Source organism: Mirounga angustirostris, unplaced genomic scaffold (genome assembly GCF_029215605.1).
Source record: "Mirounga angustirostris isolate CCGP_5_RB_7025 unplaced genomic scaffold, mMirAng1.0.hap1 SCAF_17, whole genome shotgun sequence".
NCBI lineage: Eukaryota > Metazoa > Chordata > Mammalia > Carnivora > Phocidae > Mirounga > Mirounga angustirostris.
The window spans coordinates 40,293,615-40,314,196 of record NW_026991725.1 but is presented as its reverse complement, the minus strand read 5'-3'; the positions used below and the strand labels follow the sequence as shown (position 1 = coordinate 40,314,196).

The 20,582-nt window shown below is 54.6% G+C and overlaps 1 protein-coding gene across 1 annotated transcript in view; it reads right to left on the bottom strand.

Annotated features, from left to right (window-relative positions):
• Window positions 1-1,824: 1,824 nt before the first annotated feature.
• Window positions 1,825-20,582, bottom strand: part of MGAT5B (alpha-1,6-mannosylglycoprotein 6-beta-N-acetylglucosaminyltransferase B) — a 69,170-nt gene continuing 50,412 nt past the window's right edge. Inside the window, exons 11-17 of the mRNA XM_045888002.2 lie at window positions 18,436-18,566; window positions 11,207-11,362; window positions 10,657-10,803; window positions 10,377-10,493; window positions 5,225-5,299; window positions 3,803-4,059; window positions 1,825-3,357 (exon numbers count right to left, since the gene is read on the bottom strand). Coding sequence (XP_045743958.1) covers window positions 3,159-3,357; window positions 3,803-4,059; window positions 5,225-5,299; window positions 10,377-10,493; window positions 10,657-10,803; window positions 11,207-11,362; window positions 18,436-18,566 — 1,082 coding nt within the window. The 3' untranslated portion in view covers window positions 1,825-3,158. The remainder of the gene's footprint in view (window positions 3,358-3,802; window positions 4,060-5,224; window positions 5,300-10,376; window positions 10,494-10,656; window positions 10,804-11,206; window positions 11,363-18,435; window positions 18,567-20,582) is intronic.

Below are 20,582 nucleotides of genomic sequence, written 5' to 3'. Positions count from 1 at the left end.
CTCCTGCTCAGAGATGTAGATTTCGTGGGGCTGCGGGCAGCCTGGATGTGGGGGTGGCTGATGCTCCCCAGGTGATTCTAGAGGCTGGTGAGGGACTTCATCAGACCTGTTATGTCACCTGTAAGCAGGGAGGGGTGGGGGGAGAGTGACGTCACCTGCAGGATGGTGGAGAGGCCAGCCTGGGCTTGTTATCGCCTCTGCTGTTCGGTGATGGGTGGGGGGCAGTACACTGAAGGGGGGGGCCTGGTGCTGGTCCAGGGCGGGGAGGGCAGAGAACCCACGGCCTCCCCCAGGCATCTGGGGTCTGCTTCTCCTTCTCTTCCTACCAGCCAGCGCCCCACACCCTCTGCCCCCACCCCACCTGAGTTCAAAGCTTGCCAGGATTCAGAAGTAGGCTCCTATGCAAAGAACTCTTAGAACCCAACAATAACATTTACAACGACGTGGATGGAACTAGAGGGTATTATGCTAAGCGAAGTAAGTCACTCAGAGAAAGACAAGTATCATATGAACTCACTGATAAGTGGAATTTGAGAAACAAGACAGAGGATCATAGGGGAAGGAGGGGAAAATGAAATAAGATGAAACCAGAGAGGGAGACAAACTGTAAGAGACTCTTAATCTCAGGAAACAAACAGGGCTGCCGGAGGGGAGGGGGTGGGAGGGATGGGGGAACTGGGTGATGGACATTGGGGATGGTATGTGCTATGGTGAGTGCTGTGAATTGTGTTAAGACTGATGAATCATAGACCTGTACCTCTAAAACAAATAATACATTATAGGTTAATAAAAAGAAAAACAAAAACAAAAAAGCCTAACAATAAGAAACAAACAACTAATTAAGAACTGGGCAGAAGACCCGAAGAGACCCCTCACAGGTGTCTTGCTGATGGCAAGTAGGCCTAAGAAAAGATGCTCTGCGTCCGATGCCATCGGGGAATTGCAAATGAAAATGAATTAAAAATAGATGGAACACGGGGCGCCTGGGTGGCTCAGTTGGTTAAGCGACTGCCTTCGGCTCAGGTCATGATCCTGGAGTCCCGGGATCGAGTCCCGCATCGGGCTCACTGCTCGGCGGGGAGTCTGCTTCTCCCTCTGACCCTCCCCCCCTCATGTGCTCTCTCTCTCAAATAAATAAATAAAATCTTAAAAAAAAAAATGGAACACTGAATGGTACCCGCGTGGTCGAGACAGTGGTTCACAAGGTGGGTCCTGGGCTGCAGAAGAAGCATCTCCGAGCAGAACCCCTGGCTAGAAGGAAGTCCCGGCTCACAGAGGATCACAGAGAACTGTAAGCACAGCTGCAGGCGGGGCCCCAGGCTGGGCTGTCACCCTGTTGGGTCATTTGATCCTCATAGCTACTTTGAAATGATCCCCCCCTTCCCCACCTCACTGCTTATAAGCTGTGTGCCCTTGGGCAAGTTACTTAAACTCTCTGTGCCTCCGTTTTCTCAACTGTAAAGGGGAATATACGCCCAGTAAGCATTAGCTAGGATTTATCTCGATCTGGCTCAGGCTCTTATCAAAATACATTTGTGCTCTCTGACCTCACAGAGGCCAGCCTGAGGTGAAATGAAGCGGGGACAGCCCCGCTTGTCAAGCAGGGTCCCAGGAGCCACGGTGTGGGGGTTGGGGGGCCCCTGTAGGGACTGCCCTTGGGCAGCCTGACCCAGAGAGCTCCAGCCTTGCAGACCCAGGCACCCTGTGCGCGCCGAGTGACAATATGCAGCAGGGGCCGGGGCACCAAGATAGACACTCCCCGCCCAGGGCGTCCCAGGAAAAGATGAGAAACAGCACACGCCTCCTCTGCACCACACATCCCAATAAAATATTTATTATTTCAAGAAATAAATCTTTAAAAAAAGAGAGAGAGAAAAGAGTGTCTCTATTGCTTTCCCCCGACAGGTCAGGTCCTTGGTGACCACTGAGTTTCTGCGGCCGCAGGGGCCACCCAGGCCCGGAGAGGGGTCTTGGATGGGAGGGCCCCTGCTCAGCCCCACGAGGGCTGGCTCCCCTCTGCCAGCTCTCAGGGCCTGGGCTGCCTCCCTGGCAGGGGGGAGGGGCAGGCCTGGGTGGGGGGGAGTTGCCTGGTGGGGGGGTGGGATTATAAAATGGGGTGGGGTGGCAGTGTCTCTGAAGGCCCTACCAGTTTAATCAGGCAGGGCTCTGGGCATGAGGAGGAGGGGAAAGGGCATCCTGGGGCCAGGGCAGGCATACCATACAGAGAGGACAGTTGGGTCCAGAGGTGGTTTGAGGCTGGAGAAAGCTGGAGGTGGGGACGGGCAGCATTGAGGGGGTGGGGGCTACCTGGGGGCTAGCAGGCCTGGGATGCCAGGAGCTGGGCTAGGCGTGCCATGGGGCTGAAGCTCCATCCCAAGCCTTTGCCTACACGAGATGCTGGGGGGTGGGGTTCCAGAGCCTGCTGGGCTGGGGACTGAGGCTCTGGGGACAAATCCACGGCCTGGAATCGCAGTCATGCCAAGATGAGTTTCGGGAGAAGCCCAAAGTGGAGAGCGCCGGAGCAAGCAGGAGAGGGAAACAGTTCAACCCAGGAGCTAGGTGGCCCCCCACTCCCGCTGCGCCCCCCAAGTATAGAGGGGAGGGGGAGATGGCGAAGGCAGGAGGGGTGGGGCTGAGAGGAGGCATGAACAGGGTCCCCCAGTCCCTTGTTCCTTTTGTCCATACCCCAAACAACCACAGAGGGACAAGACTGAGCCCTCACACATCACTCCCCTCTCCCTGGACCCTGCAGCGGGCCATCGGGCACACTGCCCCTGCTCCCTCCGCATACATTCTGAGGCCCCATCCTGGGCCCAAGAAGGACCAGGGCCCTCAGTCTGGTCCAGAATTGGCCTTGCACAAAGCAAGGGGCCTCTGACCACCTGCTCCTGCCACTGGGGCCCCTGACCAATCCCAGAGCTGCTTGGCCACGACGCTGCCACGAGCCCCAGGACGAGGTCGAGGAGCCTGCCTGGGGCGGGCACCCCGCCCGTGGATGAGTGGCCCGCCCCTAACCCTGTGCACGAGTCTGCTCTGCCCACTTCCTGGCCAAGGAAGAAGCTCCAGCGTGGGGGCGTCGAGGGGAGGGCGGGTCGCTGGAGCTCGGAATCTGCTGGTGCTTTCTCCGGCGGCAGGGAGGGCCAGACGGGTGGGAGCCCTCACAGACAGTCCTGGCATAAGGCCACCTGGCCCTTCCGGAAGTCTCGGCAGGGACAGAGCCGGTGGTACTTGGTGCTGGAGCCCGCACAGCTGAAGAGCAGAGGCTCCTTCTGCAGGAAGCACTCGCGGCCGGGCTGGGCGAAGGCCGGGTACAGGTGGTTCATCTCTGACTCGGTGCTGTCACAGGGCACCTGCAGCCTGGACGGGCACCGCGGGCAGCGGTCACGGCCCCAGCCTGGGACCGCCCCCTCCCCTCCCTGGCCCATCCCATCCCCAAGCCGGGAAGATGTCTCTGGGGGGCACCAGGCTGGGCTGAGCTGCAAGCTGACCCACCGGGAGGAACCCTGGGCCTGTCCCTCCTGCGGGGACAGGCTCGGCAGAGGCTGAGGGAGGGGTGGGGGTGGGCGGGGATTGGCAGGGGCTGAGGCTTCACCAAGAGGGTGGCGGCCGTGACATGGACACCTGTCCCGAAGGTCCCTTCTGGGATCATCCTGACTCACGGGGGAGCATTAAACCCCCCACCGCGGGCAGGGCTGGGGGCAGGGTAGTTATGGGGTGACGAGCTGCAGGTGAGGGAGGCTGGGCCAGCCCAGGAAGGCGGGCGGGGGAGCGGGGAGCGGGGGGTGAGGGGAGGCTCACTTACTTCTGGAAGGCGTCCTGGCTGTTAAGGAAGGGGAAGAAGGAGGGCTCGCAAATCAGCCCGTGGTCCAGGCACACGTCCGTGCAGGCCCTCCCAGCGGTGGCCAGCCAGGCCCGGAGGGAGTGTGCTGGGGGCCAGGCCCCGGGGGCGAAGCTGGCATTCTGGGCCCACTCCAGGTGGGTGGCATTGGGGGCCAGGACGAAGGGACTCGGTGGGGCCCGGGCCCCTACTGGAGCAGGGCCTGGGGCTGCACAGAAGTCCTGGCAGGAGGAAAGCCAGGTCAGCCGGGAAAGAGGACGCAGATGCCACCGGCTGACACCGGGGGACGCGGCCTCAGGGAAACAGAGGCTCAGAGAGGTCACAGAACCTGCTCAGGGCCTCAAAGCTGGATGGCAGAGGCAGAATTTGAACTCAGGCCAGCCTGAGAGCCACCCGCCCTTCACGGCCTCGCAGCCCGTCACACCTTAGTTAGGCGCAGTTTTTACCCTGAGGCCCAGGGGCCCTAGCTGCAGAGCGGCAAGGAGCCGGGGCTGACTGGAGGGGCTCTCCCTGCAGGGATCAGCTCCAGGAACCACCTGTGGGGCCCAGCAAGTGCTTCTGTGAGCTTCATGATGACATCCCTGTGGCTGGCTGGGGGCTGAGATCCCGGGTTCTGGCCCTGACCCCACCCAGCCCTCCTTGCTGGGGGCTCAGTGTTCCTGTCCGTAAAGCAATGGTCGAGCCACTCTCCAGCCCTTAATGTTGCGGAACAAGGTGCAGACACAGGCCACAGGCTATCTGTCTGAATATCAAATAGTTAGAAAGCAACTGACACCTAGTCCTGTGGCCCAGCCGGGCCCTGCCCCTCCCAGCCATCAGCCCTAGAAGCCCCGAGCCTAGAAGAGAGGCTCAGATCCCCTGGCAGGGAGGGGGAGGCGGGTGCCCAGGCCTCCAGCAGCCCCTTCCCCTGGGTTCTCAGCACAGAGTCCTCATCCCCACCCCAGTCTCACCTGCTCATCCCTGGGGGTAGGGTGGGGAGTGGGGGCTTTCCATACCTACCAGTCACTCAACCAGTTAGCAAACTTTTAAGCAACTTCTTTATCAAAATAACAGTCTTTGTGTTTCTGTGCTGTGGTACTGGGCTGGGTTCTAGAGCTGGAGACCCAGAGCCCCCCCCTGCCCCCCCACCAACCCACCCAGGCCTAATCTCTAAGCAGGAGAGCAGGACGGCCCTGCATCTCCATCCCCACACCTGTGCACCTCCAGGGGAATGGAGACAGGTGGAGGAGGAGCAGGAGTTTAATGGGCACAGAGCCCTTGCGGAGAGAGCTTCCTCAGACACTGGAGTTGGCTAGGCCCCCTCCTCTGGTCTGATGGGGTTTCGGGTAGCCCCCCTTCCCCCCGCCTCCCCCCGTCCCTGGAGCAGAGAGCAGAGGGCCCACCTACTTGGTGCTGGATGTAGGCATGGATTCGCTCCAGCATCCCCTCACAGGTGTACTCGTAGGGCAGGTAGGGGTCTACCTGTGGGACAGATGGGCAGACAAATGGGGCAGGAGGCACCCCAGGCCCCCGTAGACCTGGCTGTCGGGGGCCGGCCATGCTCAGCATTGGGGGCGGAAATCTGGTGTGCCCAGGGAGTCCATCATCCCATCTCCTGGCCCCTCCACTCGGACCCCTGGTACACCCTCCAGTGGCCCTGGGGGTCATCCCACTCCCTCCCGCCCCCTTCCCAGCTGCACTCCCCATCCCCTCCTGGGCTACGATGCCTGCTCTTCCCATAGCCAACCAGATGGATTCACCCCCGCTTAAGTGACATCTCCTCCAGGAAGCAGTCCCTGAGCCCCAGCCCACCCCTGTTACAGGACCACTTTCCTTCCTCCAGCACCTGCATCATCATTTCTGATTTACCCCTCGTGTCTCCCGAGTTACAGGTCCCTTGAGAACTGGACTATGGCCCGTCTCGTCTACCACCGAGCCCACCGCCTAGCACAGAGCCTGGTATACAGTAGGTGCTCAGGAAATAGCACCTCCAGCTCTGCCTGTATTCTGCTCAGAACGGAGAATGTTCACGAAAAAGAACACAACGGCATCTCCCTGTCAGATGGAATGAGATGAATCTGCGAGGCTTCCGGCCCAGGCCAGGCACCTGGGAAGGACCCAAGACACGCATCCCCGGCGGAGGCCAGACCGTCCGTCTAAGCAGCTAATGGTTACGAGGCAGCCTGCACTGGGTGGCTGGGGGCAGGTGGGTTGAGGAGCACGGGGAATAGGGAGAAGCGTGAAACGGGGCGTCCACCTCCTGTAAGTGGGTACCCCACCACCTCTGCACTCTTCTCACCTGACCAATCTCTCCCCGTTTACCCCATCCAGCACACAGCCACCCCGGAGGAAACCCGTGGCTGGACAGGGACATGGGGATGACCCGTCCCAGACTCAGACTGGGCCTTCGCCCCCCTTCTCCCCCGGGCGTGTGTGTGCACGTGTGTGCGTGTCTGTGTGTGTACGCGTGTATCCGTGTATTGTGTGTGTATATGCTGTGTGTGTGCGTGTGCAGACGTGTGTGTGTGTGCATGTTGTACGTGTGGGGATGGGCACCCGCCTGGCCCAGCCCGGTTCCGACTTACGCTCTTTTCCAGCCAGCAGCCCGGGTTGTGTGATCTAACCCTCGTGCCCACATGGGAGTGGCCTCCCGCCCCCTCATCAGAGCTGGGCAGCATCAAAGGCCCCCTCAGGTGTGCCTGGCCGGTCCTGCTTCCTGCAGACCCCACCTCGAAGGGCTGGACGCCCATCCTGGGCCCCCTGCCTAGGGGCATCCCTGCTGCTCCCCTTGAAATGGGTTCAGGCCCCCAGAAGTTTCTCGGGACAAGAGCGCACCCGGGTGGCCTTTCCCCAGTTCCCACTGTGAGCGGCCATTCTTCATCCAGGCGCAGTTCTGGATCCCCAGAGAAGCCCAGGTCCTGCACGGGCCACCACCACACAGCCCAGCCACCGGGCGGCCTTCCCAGCCCTGCGCTGTGCGCCTCTGGGTCCTGACCTCGGCCGACAGCCACAGCGGCGCCGGCAACCAGCTGCTGCCCTGCAGGGCCCTGGACACCCCTGGGGCACACGACTTCCAGCCCTGGTTATAGGTAACTCCCCAGAGGAGAGAGTTCCCCTCCAAATGTCACTCTGCCTACTCCACGGTCACTGCCCCCCGCGCTTTGAAGTCCACGTCGCACGGTAGCTCGCATCAGCCAGCCACATCCCACCTGCCATGAGTCTCCACCCGAGGAGCCAGCCTGCCTGGAAATGACTGTCATTAGGCCTAGTCACGGGTGCGCACAGTAACCAGTCTCAACGGGCCAGCAGGTGCTGGTCCTGCACGGTCGTGAGCGTGGGAGGGAGGGGGTGGGCAGGGGCTGGCCTGGCCTCCCCCCCAGCCCTGCCACAGAGAGGTGCCAATGGCAAGCCCACCCAGCCCTGAGTGGGGGGACAGCAGGTCTCTCTCAGCTCCTCCCCGTGCCTCATCTTTCTTCTTCCCTCTCCCTGTGAAAGGCCCCAGGACTTGCAGAACAAGCTGTGTTCTCTGACGGTGGCCCTCAATCAGTTCTCTAAAATAGGATTATGAGAGGGGCGCCTGGGTGGCTCAGTCGTTAAGTGTCTGCCTTCAGCTCAGGTCATGATCCCGGGGACCTGGGATCGAGCCCCGCATCGGGCTGCCTGCTCGGCGGGAAGCCCGCTTCTCCCTCTCCCACTCCCCCTGCTTGTGTTCTCTCCCTCGCTGTGTCTCTCTCTGTCCAATAAATAAAATCTTTAAAAAAATAAAATAAAAATTATGAGAGCGGCCCAGGCTGCTTGTTGAAAATGCAGATGCCAAGGCCACACCTGGGCCTTTAGAATCAGAAGACAGGAAGGGGGGCGCCTGGGTGGCTCAGTCGGTTAAGCGTCTGCCTTCGGCTCAGGTCATGATCCCAGAGTCCTGGGATCAGGACCCACATCGGACTCCCTGCTCAGTGGGGATTCTGCTTCTCCCTCTGCCCCTCCCCCTCACTCATGCTCACTCTCCCGCTCTCTCTCTCTCTCTCAGAAAAAATCTTTAATATCAGAAGACCAGCCCAGGACCCACATTTTAACCACCTCCCAGGTGATTCTTGGTAAAGGGGTGAACTGCCCGGGGGGAGCGGTGGGACCCCTGAAGGGGGTGAAGGCAGCGGGGTGGTCAGGTTTGGGGCCCACCTGGAAGTCTCAGCTTGGCAGACTTGCAAAACTTTGGTTCCCTGACCCTTTTGTTATTGTCATTTTCTAATTAACTAACAAAATTAAACAGATGTGCATGTAAAAAACAAATCAAAAGGAAAACCAATGTAAAGTAAGTTTCCTCCCACCCCAGACATCCAGGCCCATCCCCAGGGCAGCGATTTCTCACATGTCTGACCAGAAAGAGCTCACGAATGCATGGGCGCGCTCACTTGCAGGCCCCTTGGCAGCCCCGTTGTGTTCTGCGGCTGGAACGTTCTCCCCACAGGACCGGGTATCTTGTTCCTTTAGCTCAGCAACAGATCTGGCTAAGATCTACTGGGCCAGACCTGAGCCCTCGGGGTGGGCAAAAGCCTTGCTGGTCTCCCTTCCACCCGCTGTCCTTGTCCCCTGGGACAGAAGCCTCGGAGACTTGCTCTTCAAGGGGAGGGGAGAAGGAGCAGGGGGAGGATGTGGGGTGGGGGTCCCCTCCAGGGTAGCCATCTGCCTTCCCGGGGGACCTTCCAATGCAGCGTCCCCCTGGGATGTAGAGCGCTGTGCCGCCACTTGGGGCTGGGGTTGGTCAGTTGTCGGCAGCGGCTTCTTTCTTCTGTACCAAAGCCACCTGGAGAGCCCCTCACCCGAGGACTGTCTTGCTCAGCCCAGCGAGGGTCCCCAGTTGCAGCCCTCAGTCAGCGATGGACAGAGCTGGGGATAAACACCCTGGGTTTACTTGATTCTCAGGGAGGACAATCTGGGGTGTGACCTACCCCATCAGTCAGAGGTTCCCGCCAGCACTGAACGCCAGGTGCCGCCGGCCAGGGTGACCTACTCCAGAACACAGCGTCTCATTTTGTCACTCCAGGACCCTCCTTCCTCAGATCACGTCCCAAATAGCTTGTGCCTTGGGATGACCCTCTGGAGGAAGCCACTCTAAGATAGCCTGTGACCTGGAGGAACTCACAGTAGAGATTTCCTCAAGCTGATGCTTAAGGAGTGGAGGGCGCCCCCCACCGCTCAGGGAGGGTCCAGGGGCTCAGCCACTCTGCAGGTCAACCTGGCCACATCCACGTCCGTCACAACTAAAGATGGGTGGAGGCTTTGCCACACAATGTTCTTCTGGGCACTTCACTAGACAAACACTCACCCCCAGACAGAAGGACGGAAGGCCGAGGGTGTGGTCAGTGGAGGAAGGGAGGAGAGGTAAGTAGGGATTTTCTGGGGGCATCTGCAGGGGCGGGGGCCAAGGCTGGGGGTCCCGAGTGGGAGTGAGTGATAGTGAACGCAGGGGGGTATTAAAAAAAATGCCAGACTGCCTCAGGGCCAGGACAATCAGGCCAGGGCTCTGGGCTCAAAGCTAAGCCAGTAAGTGCCCCTGTGTCTATCCCTGCTTGTCTCTGCCCTTGAGCCTGGCAGTGCCCCCAGTTCCCCTGGGGCAGCAGACATGCTGGCCAGCTGTGGCCTCCCGGGGCGTGGCTCTCCCTCGCAGAAGGAGCCTATCACGTCACTCACTTGCGGTGGCCCTGCCGAGACCAAGGCTCTCCAGGTCTGCCCCAGACCCCGACATTCACCCTGAGCGGTACATACTCCACCCCCCTCCCCACCAGGAGGACACACTCCGTGAACATGGGGTTGGGCAAGGGGACACCCGCAGGGCTGGTTATCTTTGTTCAGCCTCATGTCCAAGCTACAGCAAGAGGCGGGTCCAGAGGGAACATGGCGAGCAGAGTGCCATTTGCATGGTCTGACCCCTTACCAAAATGAAGGAACCAGAAGAGCTCGGGGGGCCATCAGAAGCCACAAAGGGGCCTGCCGAGGAGATAAGTTGCACAAGCCCCTCCTCCCCCTCTCCCCACTTGCACATGTGCACCTGCATACGCCCACACTCACGTACCTGCTGAAGGAAACCCGGAAAGTTCTTTCCCTTGCTACTCAAAGGGTGGCCCTAGGCCTGGCACCACCCCAGCCCTGCTGAACCCAAACCTGCATTTTAACAAGATCCCCAGATGACGTGTATGCCATGTACAGTTTGAGATATGCTGTCAAAAGGCCACAGACATACACCAACAGCAGAGTTCCAAGGGCCTCCAAGCACTAATCCTGGAAACATTTACTCAGCACCTAACTTGTGCTAAGAGTGCTCAGGGGCTCAGCCTCCAAAGGTGCTTAATAAATGATTCTGGATCCAGGGCTGCCATGTAAGGTTGTACAGGTTGCTCATAGCACAAAGGTATTTCCCTGCCTCTCCTTCCCCCCATCCCTATACTCAAGGTGGTAAGTGGGGTCAAGTTTGCCAACCCCAGGCCTGCGAGCCTGAGTTCACCAAGAGGGGCATCTTTTTCCAGTAGTGGCCCCCAGAGTCCTGACTGGATCTGAACCTCACCTGGGTTCTCATGATGGCCTTGATGGTTGCTTCAAACTCCTCCGAGTTGTTGTAGTCGACGGTCCACACGTGGGGCTTGCCGATGAAGTTCTCCGCGTAGGGATGCTGGGAGAACACCTGGCCAGGTGGAGAGAGCAGCAGCCTCTTCCTGTGCCTGCCAGGTCGGCCCGTGCTCAGGGGAGGCGCCCCCGCCCACTTGTCCTGTCCGTCCCTTCACACCCTGTCTGCCTCCCTCTTCCAGGGACTGCGGGGGTCCCCATCTCAGACCCTCCCCACTCACCTCTCTGGAGGTGGGCTTGCCTCGGAAGAACTCGTGGTTGAGCGAGCTGTGGGGCGGGCTGAAGCGGGACTGGAGGAAGACGCAGCCGTTGGCGATGGCCTCCAGGGGCGCGGGGCCCTCGTAAGGGAAGCCGAAGCCTATGAAGAGCTGAGGAAGCAAGTGGCACAATGGTCATGGAAGGCTGGGCACCGGAGCCCCAGGAAGCCAGGGCTGGGACATTCACGGGGGCGGGGCGGCCGGCGCAGGAAAGACCACCCAGTCCGCGGGGCTGCCCTGGTACTGAGGGGTGAGGAGGGAAGCCCGCTTCCTCTTCCCCACTGCTGAGCCTCACTTTGCTGGCCCTGCCCAGGTCCCTCCTGGGTGAGCACCCCCAGCTCTGCCCCGGCCCCAGGAGGCCTGGATGTGAGGTTCAAGGTAGCAGAGCGTGCTGGGGCAGGTCTACACGTGGAAGGGGCCACCAGCCACGGTGGCAGGCCTGGGGGCACGTAGGGTGACCTCCTCGGCATCTGTGGCCAAACTGGGGTGAGGACGGTGAGGGCGTGGGGCTCACTTTGGCCTTGCGTAGCAGCTGCTGGAACTCGGGCTGTGGCAAGAGGCCGTGGTTCTTCACGAAGGCTGGGACTTCAGGGGGCCGCCGGCTCTCATAGTACACAGTGCCGTGGATCTCCATGTACTTGTTCAGGACGCCCAGGAACTTCTCCTTCCCCTGGAAGAGGAGGGGTGCAGATGGGAGCCTCGCCCCAACTGTGGAAGGCAGAGCTGTCCGTGGAAACACCCCTGGTCTGGAAGTCAGAAAATGTGGGGCCGGCCTTAGGTTGGCCTTCAACCAGCTGTGTGACCCTGGGCAAGGCCCCTCCCCTCTCTGGTCCTCATTTTCTTCATCTGTGACTTGCAGAGGTTGGACTAGACTATTTTTAGCCATGGAACTGTTTTCTTTGCAAAGAATGCCTATCCCCATTCCCACATTTAAATGCACCCAAATGAAGTTGCTCCGCCTCCCTGAACCGCTGGTGATCTCCAAGGCCACCTGAGGAGCTGGGGGGCCAAGATCATCTCATCCATCCATCCATCCATCCATCCATCCATCCATCCATCCATCCATCCATCCATCCCTCCATCCTTCCATACATGTGTGTGTCCACCCCTCCATCCATCTGTCCATTCATCCCCTCCTTCCATCTAGCCACTCATCCCTTCTCTCTCTCTCTCCCCTTCCCTCCATCCATGTAGCACATTTTTATTGAGCACTTGCTGTGTGTTGGCACTGAGCTCACTGCTGGGAGCCCAGCTGGGACAAGACAGAGCCCTTGTCTTTAAGGAGGACACCTGTGAGCGAAAACCCCCAAACTAGCAAAGGCTCAGCCCCTCCAGACTCCAGTCCCACATCCAGGCTCTGCTTTCTGCCCAGCCCAAGGGAGCTGGAAACAGGCCCAGCCTCAGGGGAAGGGGACAATGGGAGACAGAGCATAGATGAATAGATAACAGCTCTGCCCCTGGGCACCCATCTGACCCCATGGCCAGAGCCCTGAGCCAGGAGCTGTGGTCAGTGTAGGACCTCATTAGGGGTAAGCATGGGGTCTGCCACTGGGTTCTACTTCTTGGGGGCTTTTGAGACTCACAGGAGAGAGGAAGGGATACGCTGACAAGAAAGAAACTTCAAGATCACAGAGAAGGCTGGGGCAGGGAGCGGTTTTTTTCAGGGAGGGCTAGTCCCCAGCAGGCTAACAGGTCAGAAGAAAAGAAGCCAGGTTCTCCACGTCCTGCTGGCTAGCCATGAGGTCGGACAACAAGGAGCTTTGGCCCAGGTTCAGTCTGTAAACCACAGCTCTTGAAGAATATTATCAATGGACATCAAAATAATTAATAATTCACATTTTGAAACTCCAACGGTATAACTTTTCCTAAGGAGGCCTTCCTCTTTGGGTAACAGTCTCCTGGGTAATGCACATCAGCCCTGCCTCTGAGAACAACCAGGAAAGACAGGGAAATATAAAAATTTCTGTGAAGGTAGTGAAAATCTAACAAAGCATGCAGAATTAGAAGGCCAAGATCTGGAAGAAGGGAAGGAGATCGTGGAGGCCAGTGCTGGGGTCAGTGTCCCCCCCGGGGGCACCTGCCGATTCCAGGGTAAGCATCAAGGAACCTGAGCAGAGCTTCTGGTCGCCTTGTACAGCCAGAGGACAAGTGAGAGTTCAGGGTCTGCCAAGGGGGGACCCTGATAGAAACTCCACACTGGGGGTTAGAACTCTGAGGAATTACACGCTGGAAGAAAAAGGGTGGGCCAGACCTAGAGAAGCCCCTGCAGAGGCTGAGTCTGTGTTTTTGTGTGTGTGGGAGGGGGTGTCTTTTTTTTAAGTTTTATCTATTTATTTTAGAGAGAGAGTGAGTGAGAGCACAAGCAGGAGGGGCAGAGGGAGAGAGAATCTCAAGCAGTCTCTGCACTGAGCACAGAGCCTGACATGGGGCTGGATCCCAGGACCCTGAGAACAGGACCTGAGCCAAAACCAAGAGACAGATGCTTGACTGATGGAGCTACTCAGTCGCCCCAGGGGCTGAATCCATCTTAAATGGTCTCAAATCTTATCATTGATTAAGGTAATCCAAGATTGCTGGAGCCCCAACCACAAGCTAAGAGTAAAAGTAAAATCCTCTCTGGAAGAAGAGGGCATCATCCCCAAACTATTTTTACAATTTTTTATATTCATTTTCCAGAACTCCAAAACAAAACAAAAAACAATGAAATCCCAATCAAAATCCCAGCAGGCTTAGAAGAAACAACTTTGAAAAAGAAGAAAGCAGACAGATTTATATTACCTGATTTCAAGACTTATGGTAAAACTACAGTAATCAAGGCGGTGTGCTAGTGGCATCCAGAAAGAACAATGCAATAGAACAGAGTCCAGAAATAGACCCACACACGCATGGTCAATTGATTTTTGACAAAGGTGCAAAGACATTTCGGTGGAGAAAGGATAGTTTTTTCAACAGACAGCCACGGAACGTTGCATATTCACATGCAAGAAAGGGAAAGAATTACAACTTCAATCTGTACTTCATATCATATATAAAAGTTAATTCAAAATGGACCATAGATTTAAATGTAATACTATAAAACTTACAGAAGAAAGCACAGGAGAAAAATCCTTAGTGACCTTGGGTCAGGCAAAGATTTCTTAGATACAACACCAGAAGCATAATCCATAAAACACCGGACTTCATTAAAATGAAGAACTTTGCTCTTTGAACAATGCTACTGAGAGAAAGACAAGCCACAGAGAAAATATTTGCCAAGCATATATTTGATATAAGGCTGATATTCAGAATGTGTACAAAACTCTAACAACTCAATAATAAGAAAACAAACAACCCAATTCTTTAAATGGGCAAACATTTCGAAAAGACACTTTACCCCAAAAAAGATATTGAGAAGACAAATAAGCACACAAAAATATCTTTGCCATCATTAGTCATAGGGAACTACAAGTTGAAACCCTAAGATACCATTGCACATTTGCAGGATGGCTCAAGTCGAAAAGACGGACCATGCAAGTATTGATGACTTTGTAATGGAACTGGAACTCTCATACATCGCTGGTAGAATCGTAAAATAGTACGACCACTTTTCCTAAAATGTTAAACCTAGTTCTACCATATGATCCAGCCATTCCATGCCTAAGTATTTACCCAAGAGAAATGAAAGCATATGTCTGTACAAATGTTTGTACATGAATGTTCATAACAGCTTTATTTGTAATGGCCAAATACTGGTAACAACCCCAATGTCCACTAACAGGTGAACAGATAAAAAAGGTGTGGTGGAATACAATGGAATTCCATGCAATGGAGTAACTATTCAGCCATAAAAAGGAATCAACAACTGATACGTGCAATGACATGGAGGAATCTTGAAATAATTATACTCTGAGAAAATCCAGACAAAAAAAATAAGTATATACCATGAGTCCATTTATATAAAATTATAGAAAATGAAGACTAATCTGTGGTGACAGAAAGCAGATCATGGGCTGTCTGGCAGGGAGGAGGAGAGAGGTGGGAAGAAGGGAACCTGGGCACGGTGGATGCATCATCCTGACTGTGGAGATGGCTTCACAGGTAGATATATATGTCAGAACGTATAAATTATATATTTGAAACATGTGTAGTATACTGCATGTCAATTATACCCCAGTAAAGCCTGTTAAAAATAGATTTTTAAAGAAAAAATTTAAACACCATGATTTTTAGAAAAATCAGGTACACGACAATATGATTAAAACCCAAGAGACAAAGGGGCACCTGGATGGCTCAGTTGGTTGAGTAGCTGACTCTTGGTTTCTGCTCAGGTCATGATCTCGGGGTCGGGAGATTGAGCCCTATGTCAGGCTCCGCACTCAGCAGGGACTCTGCTTGTGGATTCTCTCTTCCTCTCTCTCTGCTCTTCACCGAGCTTGCTCGCACACTCTCTCTCTCTAATAAATAAATAAATCTTAAAAAAAAAAAAACACCCAAGAGACACAGACAATAAAAACAGACCCGTAGGAGATCTAGAAGATGGAATTACCAGATACAGACTTCAAGATAAATCTGCTGAATGTAGTCAAGGAAATAGAAGATAAGGTTTGAAACCAAATGGAAGTGCTCGAAGTAAGAACTCTAGTGGCTGAAATTAAGAACTGAATGGACAGGTTTCACAGCAGATTGGACCCAGCTGAAGAGAGAATTCGTTTAGTGAAAGAACAAAAGAAAACATCCAGACTGAAGCACAGAGGAAGGGTGGAAATCACAGAAAAGAATGTAAGAGACAAGGGGATATGTTGGAGTCTAATGTATGCAGAAATAGAGTCTGAGAAGCACAGGAGAGAGACTGGAGCAGAAGCAATACTTAGAGAGATACTAACTGAAAATTTTCTAAGACTAATGACAGATCAAACCACAGATTCAAAAAGATCTACAAACACCATGTAGGATAAGTCCAGAGAAAACCACTCAGAGGCACATCATAGTAAGTCTACTCAAAACTAAACACACAGAGGTCTTAAAAGTGAGCAGAGAAAGAAGACAAATTATCTTTAAAGGAACAACAAGGCTCCCAGAAGCCAGAAGACAATAGAGTCTTTTCAGAACACTGAAAGAAAGTAACAGCCAAGTTAGAATTCTCTACACAGCAAAATATCCACTAAGAATAAGGGTGAAGTAAGGGCATTCTCAGGAAATCAAAATAAAATGAGAGTACACAAGCTGGGGGGAGGTAATTAAAGCATTTTAAGGTTCTTTTATTGTCCAATAAAAGCGAAAGGTATTGATTTATATGAAACTTTGATAAGTCAAGGATGCATGGTGCCATCTTTATTGCGGCCACTACAAGACTAGGAGGCAGTATAATGAGTCAGCTATCAGGGGGTGAATTTCAAAGTACAGATCAGTGTGAAAGAAGGCATAAGAGGGAACAGAACATGGAACAGGCAAGAAAAAGAAATAGAGATCAGCTAGTGAAATGGCAGATTCCAAGCCAAATACATCAGATATCACACTAAATGTAAAAGGACTACATAGTGTAAAACTAATAAATAGGCTCACAGAAGAAAAATCAAACCGAGAAAGTAAAGTGTGGAAAGAATGCCTCCACGCCCCTATCAACATCAGCTTCCTTATCCCATCACTGGAGGCCACTGTTGTGGACAGTTTCTTGTGTACCTTCTCAGACCTTTTATGCATTCAAATCGTATTTACATTTTCCTTAAAACACATGCACAAATGGGTTCATGTTATATATACTGTTCGGCAACCTTTTTTTACCCATACACACATATGTATGTATGTGTGTAGGCATGTGTATGCGTGTATATACCCACATAGGCATGTGTCTGTGCATACATGCATATATCTGAACTTTAAGTTTCACAAAACAATATTTATTCTCGGGGCTCCTGGCTGGCTCAGTTCGTGGAGTGTGCAACTCTCAATCTCAGGGTTGTGAGTTCGCACTTCATGTTGGGTATAGAGATTACATAAGAAAAATAAAATCTTAAAAACAATATTTATTCTTAATACATATAAGGTCTTCTGATATATCTTCTGATACTCTATTTCATTTTAAAAGGCTAACTGAGACTAAGTTAGAAAAAGACAAATACGACACGATCCCACTTATATGTGGAAACTAAAAGAGTGGAACTCATAGAAACAGAGTAGAACGGTGGTCACCAGGGGCTCGGGGTGTGAAAATGGGGAGAGGTTGGTCAAAGGGACAAACTTTCAGTTGTATGAAGAGTAAGTTCAGGGATCTAATGAGCAGCATGGTGATTGTGGTTAATGGTACTGTATTGTACACTTGTAATTTGCCAAGAGAATAACAGATCTTCAGTGGTCTCACCACACACACGCATGCACGCGCACGCACGCAGAAACACACAGATGACTATGTGAAGTGATGCTGTGTTAAGCAGCTTGATCATGGTGCTCAGTTCACAATATATATGTATATTGAACCATCATGCCGTCCACCTTAAGAATACATCATTTTCCCCTGTCAACTATACCTCAGTAAAGCTGAGGAGAAAAAACCCAGAGCTCTGAGCTAGTTTCACCTGCCGAACAAAAAGCACCCCAAATCCCCCTCAGATGGCCCTTCTGATGTCTGGCCTGTTTCCTCCAGTGGCAAGGGTGAGTCTGCCTCTCTCCCATCCCCCATTCCTGCCCCCTGGGCCACACGCTCTCATAAAATAGCACCCAGGCCTGAGCCTCAAGGCCTGCTTTCTGGGGACCCAGAACAAGACAAGCCTCCTTGGCACAAAATTCACCCAAACGCTCGCCCGGATCCCAGCTGCTGCCCCCATGAGGACCTCCATCATCCAGCCCCTTCCACTTCTGGCTCTGGGCTGCATCGGTCCCAGGATGCACCCCTCAGCCTCTTCATCTGGCCACCTCCGACTTCCTCCAGTCGCAAAGACCAGAGCGAAGATGTCTTTTTTTGGAAGCACTTTCTCTGAGGTCTCTTGCAGAACAGCGTTGCTCCCGGCTATCACAGAGGCGCCTGAGCTAGAGAGAAAGCCTTTCTCTTCCCAGACTTCATAACCTCTCATTCTCTTGGGGCAGTTCCTTAGCAGTGTTTTCTGGTAAAAGCAGACGCACTCCATGCCACCCCCTTCCCCAGCACCCTGGGCTCCCATGGCAGCCTGCTCCTTTCGCATCACATGAGAATGACCTCCCATCCCTCCCCCTGCACCCTGTGGGGTCAAGGGACTCGAGAGCATCCCCGGGGACACCCTACTGAGAGCAGAGGGGAGCAGGCGGAGCGCACGGTGAGCAGGCACCCTACCTGGAGCTGCCTCATTGCCAGGAGGGCACAGAGAAAAGAGGAGAGAGAACAGGTCAGTGAGCAGTGAGCACACAACCTCCCACACGGGGATCACTTCTCCAGGGACCCCGCCCTGAGGATGGGGTTCTAATCCTTAGCCTCTCCTGCCTTCTGCACTGCCTCCCATGACTCAGAGGCCCCAAGTCTAGCCTAAGCCCCCTTGCCAGGCTCACAGTGTTTATCGATGCGGTCCTAGGGAGGGTGGCGGGTTAGGTCACAGTCCTTGATAAAGGACATCTGGGTTTGTTGCAGAGTGGGGCGCTGCAGGGGCAGGTGAGCAGCCCCCAGGCTGGGTATTTTCAGTGACAGTTAGGGACCTCTCTTTTCTGACTCATCATTGGGGGACATTTCAGCATCCGGAGCCAGGGGTGGTGGACAGAGCCAAATCCTAGAGGTGGGAGTCCCCAGGAGGCTGTGCTTACCTTCCAGATACTCGCTTCCTTGCCGTACACCACGGCCATGTTATTGGCCTTGCTGCCTTTGATGAGCTGCTTCTCCGTCTCGTTGAGCTCCTCGGACACGAAACCCATGAAGGAGTTGTCCGGGGTGTGAGCTACAGCGAGACCACAGGGTCAGGACGGGGGCTGCTACCCAGCCCGCACTGCACCCCGGGTCTACCTGGACTGGCCCCCTCGGAGGGGGCCCCGTTTGACAGGGATGGGGACAGGGGGCTGGTGGAGGAGGGGGAAGAGAACCCATCAGTGTCCCAGCCCCGGGCGTCTCCTTCTCCCAAAGACTGCCACAAAGCCTGGAGCAGAGGGAAGGCCTGGTCCCCTTACTTGTTTGCAAACAGGCACAGTCAGGACCCTGCTCCGGTCAGAGTCCTCCCTCCCTGGTCAGAGTCCTCCCTCCCCAGTTGGCTCTGGCCCAAGGCTTTAGCTCCTCCCCTTTCTCTCACCGCCAACACCCATCAGCAGAGCCTGTTACCCCGGTGGGATTTCCTCCATCACGGCGGCCCCAGCCCGGGGACCACCCTCTCTGTCCTGGGCCCCTGTGACTTGCTGCCTGCCCCCATTTCTGCCATTCTCTTGGCCTTGCCTTTTCTCCTAAGCAATCCTTTAAAATTAGGTCAGACCAGATTCCTCTGCACAAAAGCCTGCAGTGGCCCCCAAAACCAAGGTCCCTACAACAGTCTACAGGATCTGCCCCCACTGCCCCCTTGACAGCTTCTCTTACTCCCTCCTGAGACCCTGCTGGGACACTCCCTCTGCGGACACGCTTTGCTTCCAGGGTCCTGCCAAGAGGTCCTCCCTGGCCCTGGTCACTCTCTGCCCCTTACCTGCACTCACTGACCAGACATGATATTACATATCTAATTGATCGTTTATTGGTGTCAGAATATAAGCCCCATGAGGGCAGGGCCTCTGATTCGCTCACTTCTGTGTCCCCAGCACCTGGGAGAGCCTGGCGCACCGGCTCATGAATGCGTGGACACATCCTTCCTTTCCTGCCTCCAGGTTTTTGCCCCTACTGTTCCCTCTGCCTGGAGTGCTCTCCTCCCTTTCCTTGGATGAGAAAATTCTCTGCATGGGGTCTGGTGCCCTCCCTCTGTGGCTCCACCCCTGTGGTTCTGTCTCTGCTACAGTACAGCTCACACTGGCTAGATGGGGAAGCAGGTCTGCTCATGAATTCCTTCCTGGACTTGGCCTATTGTTAAAACTGGCAAGACCTACTCAACTGTCCCCAGAACCCAGCGCACAGGGAGCAGGGAATGTGTCTTAGCTCGTCCTCCTATTCCTCAGCCATGCTAATTAGCTCTGTCTGCCACCATACACCTGCCGTAGGTTTGCAAGGCACAGGGTCCCTCCCATCTGTGTACAGGACCTTGAAGAGAGTGTTGAACCCAGTGAAATCTACTCTGCCCTCCTGGGTCGGGGAGGCTGTGCTGAGTAGGCTGGCAGAGGCCACATATCCTTGATTTCCCAGAACAGCCCTGATGCCAAATACCCAATCCCTTATTTCAGATGCATGTTTTCACATTTTAGCATTTCTGAATTTGAGATGTATATACCTCAATCAAATGCATAGATTTAACATAGTATTTCCACCCACAAAAAGTCATCATCAATATCTGGAACATCGTAGGAGAAATGAAGGTTTCCTGCCCAAGTGCCCCAGGAAGGTCACGGATTCTTGGGTCTGAAAGACCAACTGTAAGGATGGGCCTTTGCTGACCGCAAAACAAAATGATCATTCTTCTAGAGCTTCAGGAGCATAAGAAGGGCCTGGAGACCTGGAGTTACTTCTGATTGTCAGGGTGTGGGCAGCTCTCCTGTTTCAGGAGGCTCTGCCCAGGCTGGGGAGTGGCCCCAGGAGGGCAGACCCGACCCTCCCTCACCTGTTTGCCTGCCCAGCCCCCTTCCCTCCCTCCCTGCTGGCTCCCGCTTGGCAAGGCCTCCCTATTCACCGAGGTGAAGAATCCCTCATTCTACCAACTCTGTCCAGCTAACTAAACTAGTGGGTGTGGGACAGGGAAATATCCAATCAATTAAAATAACAGGGACCATCAAGGAAAGAGCTCCCAGCTCTCTGGGCAAAAGTGAGGCTGGAAGAGGCAGCCACCCTCCCA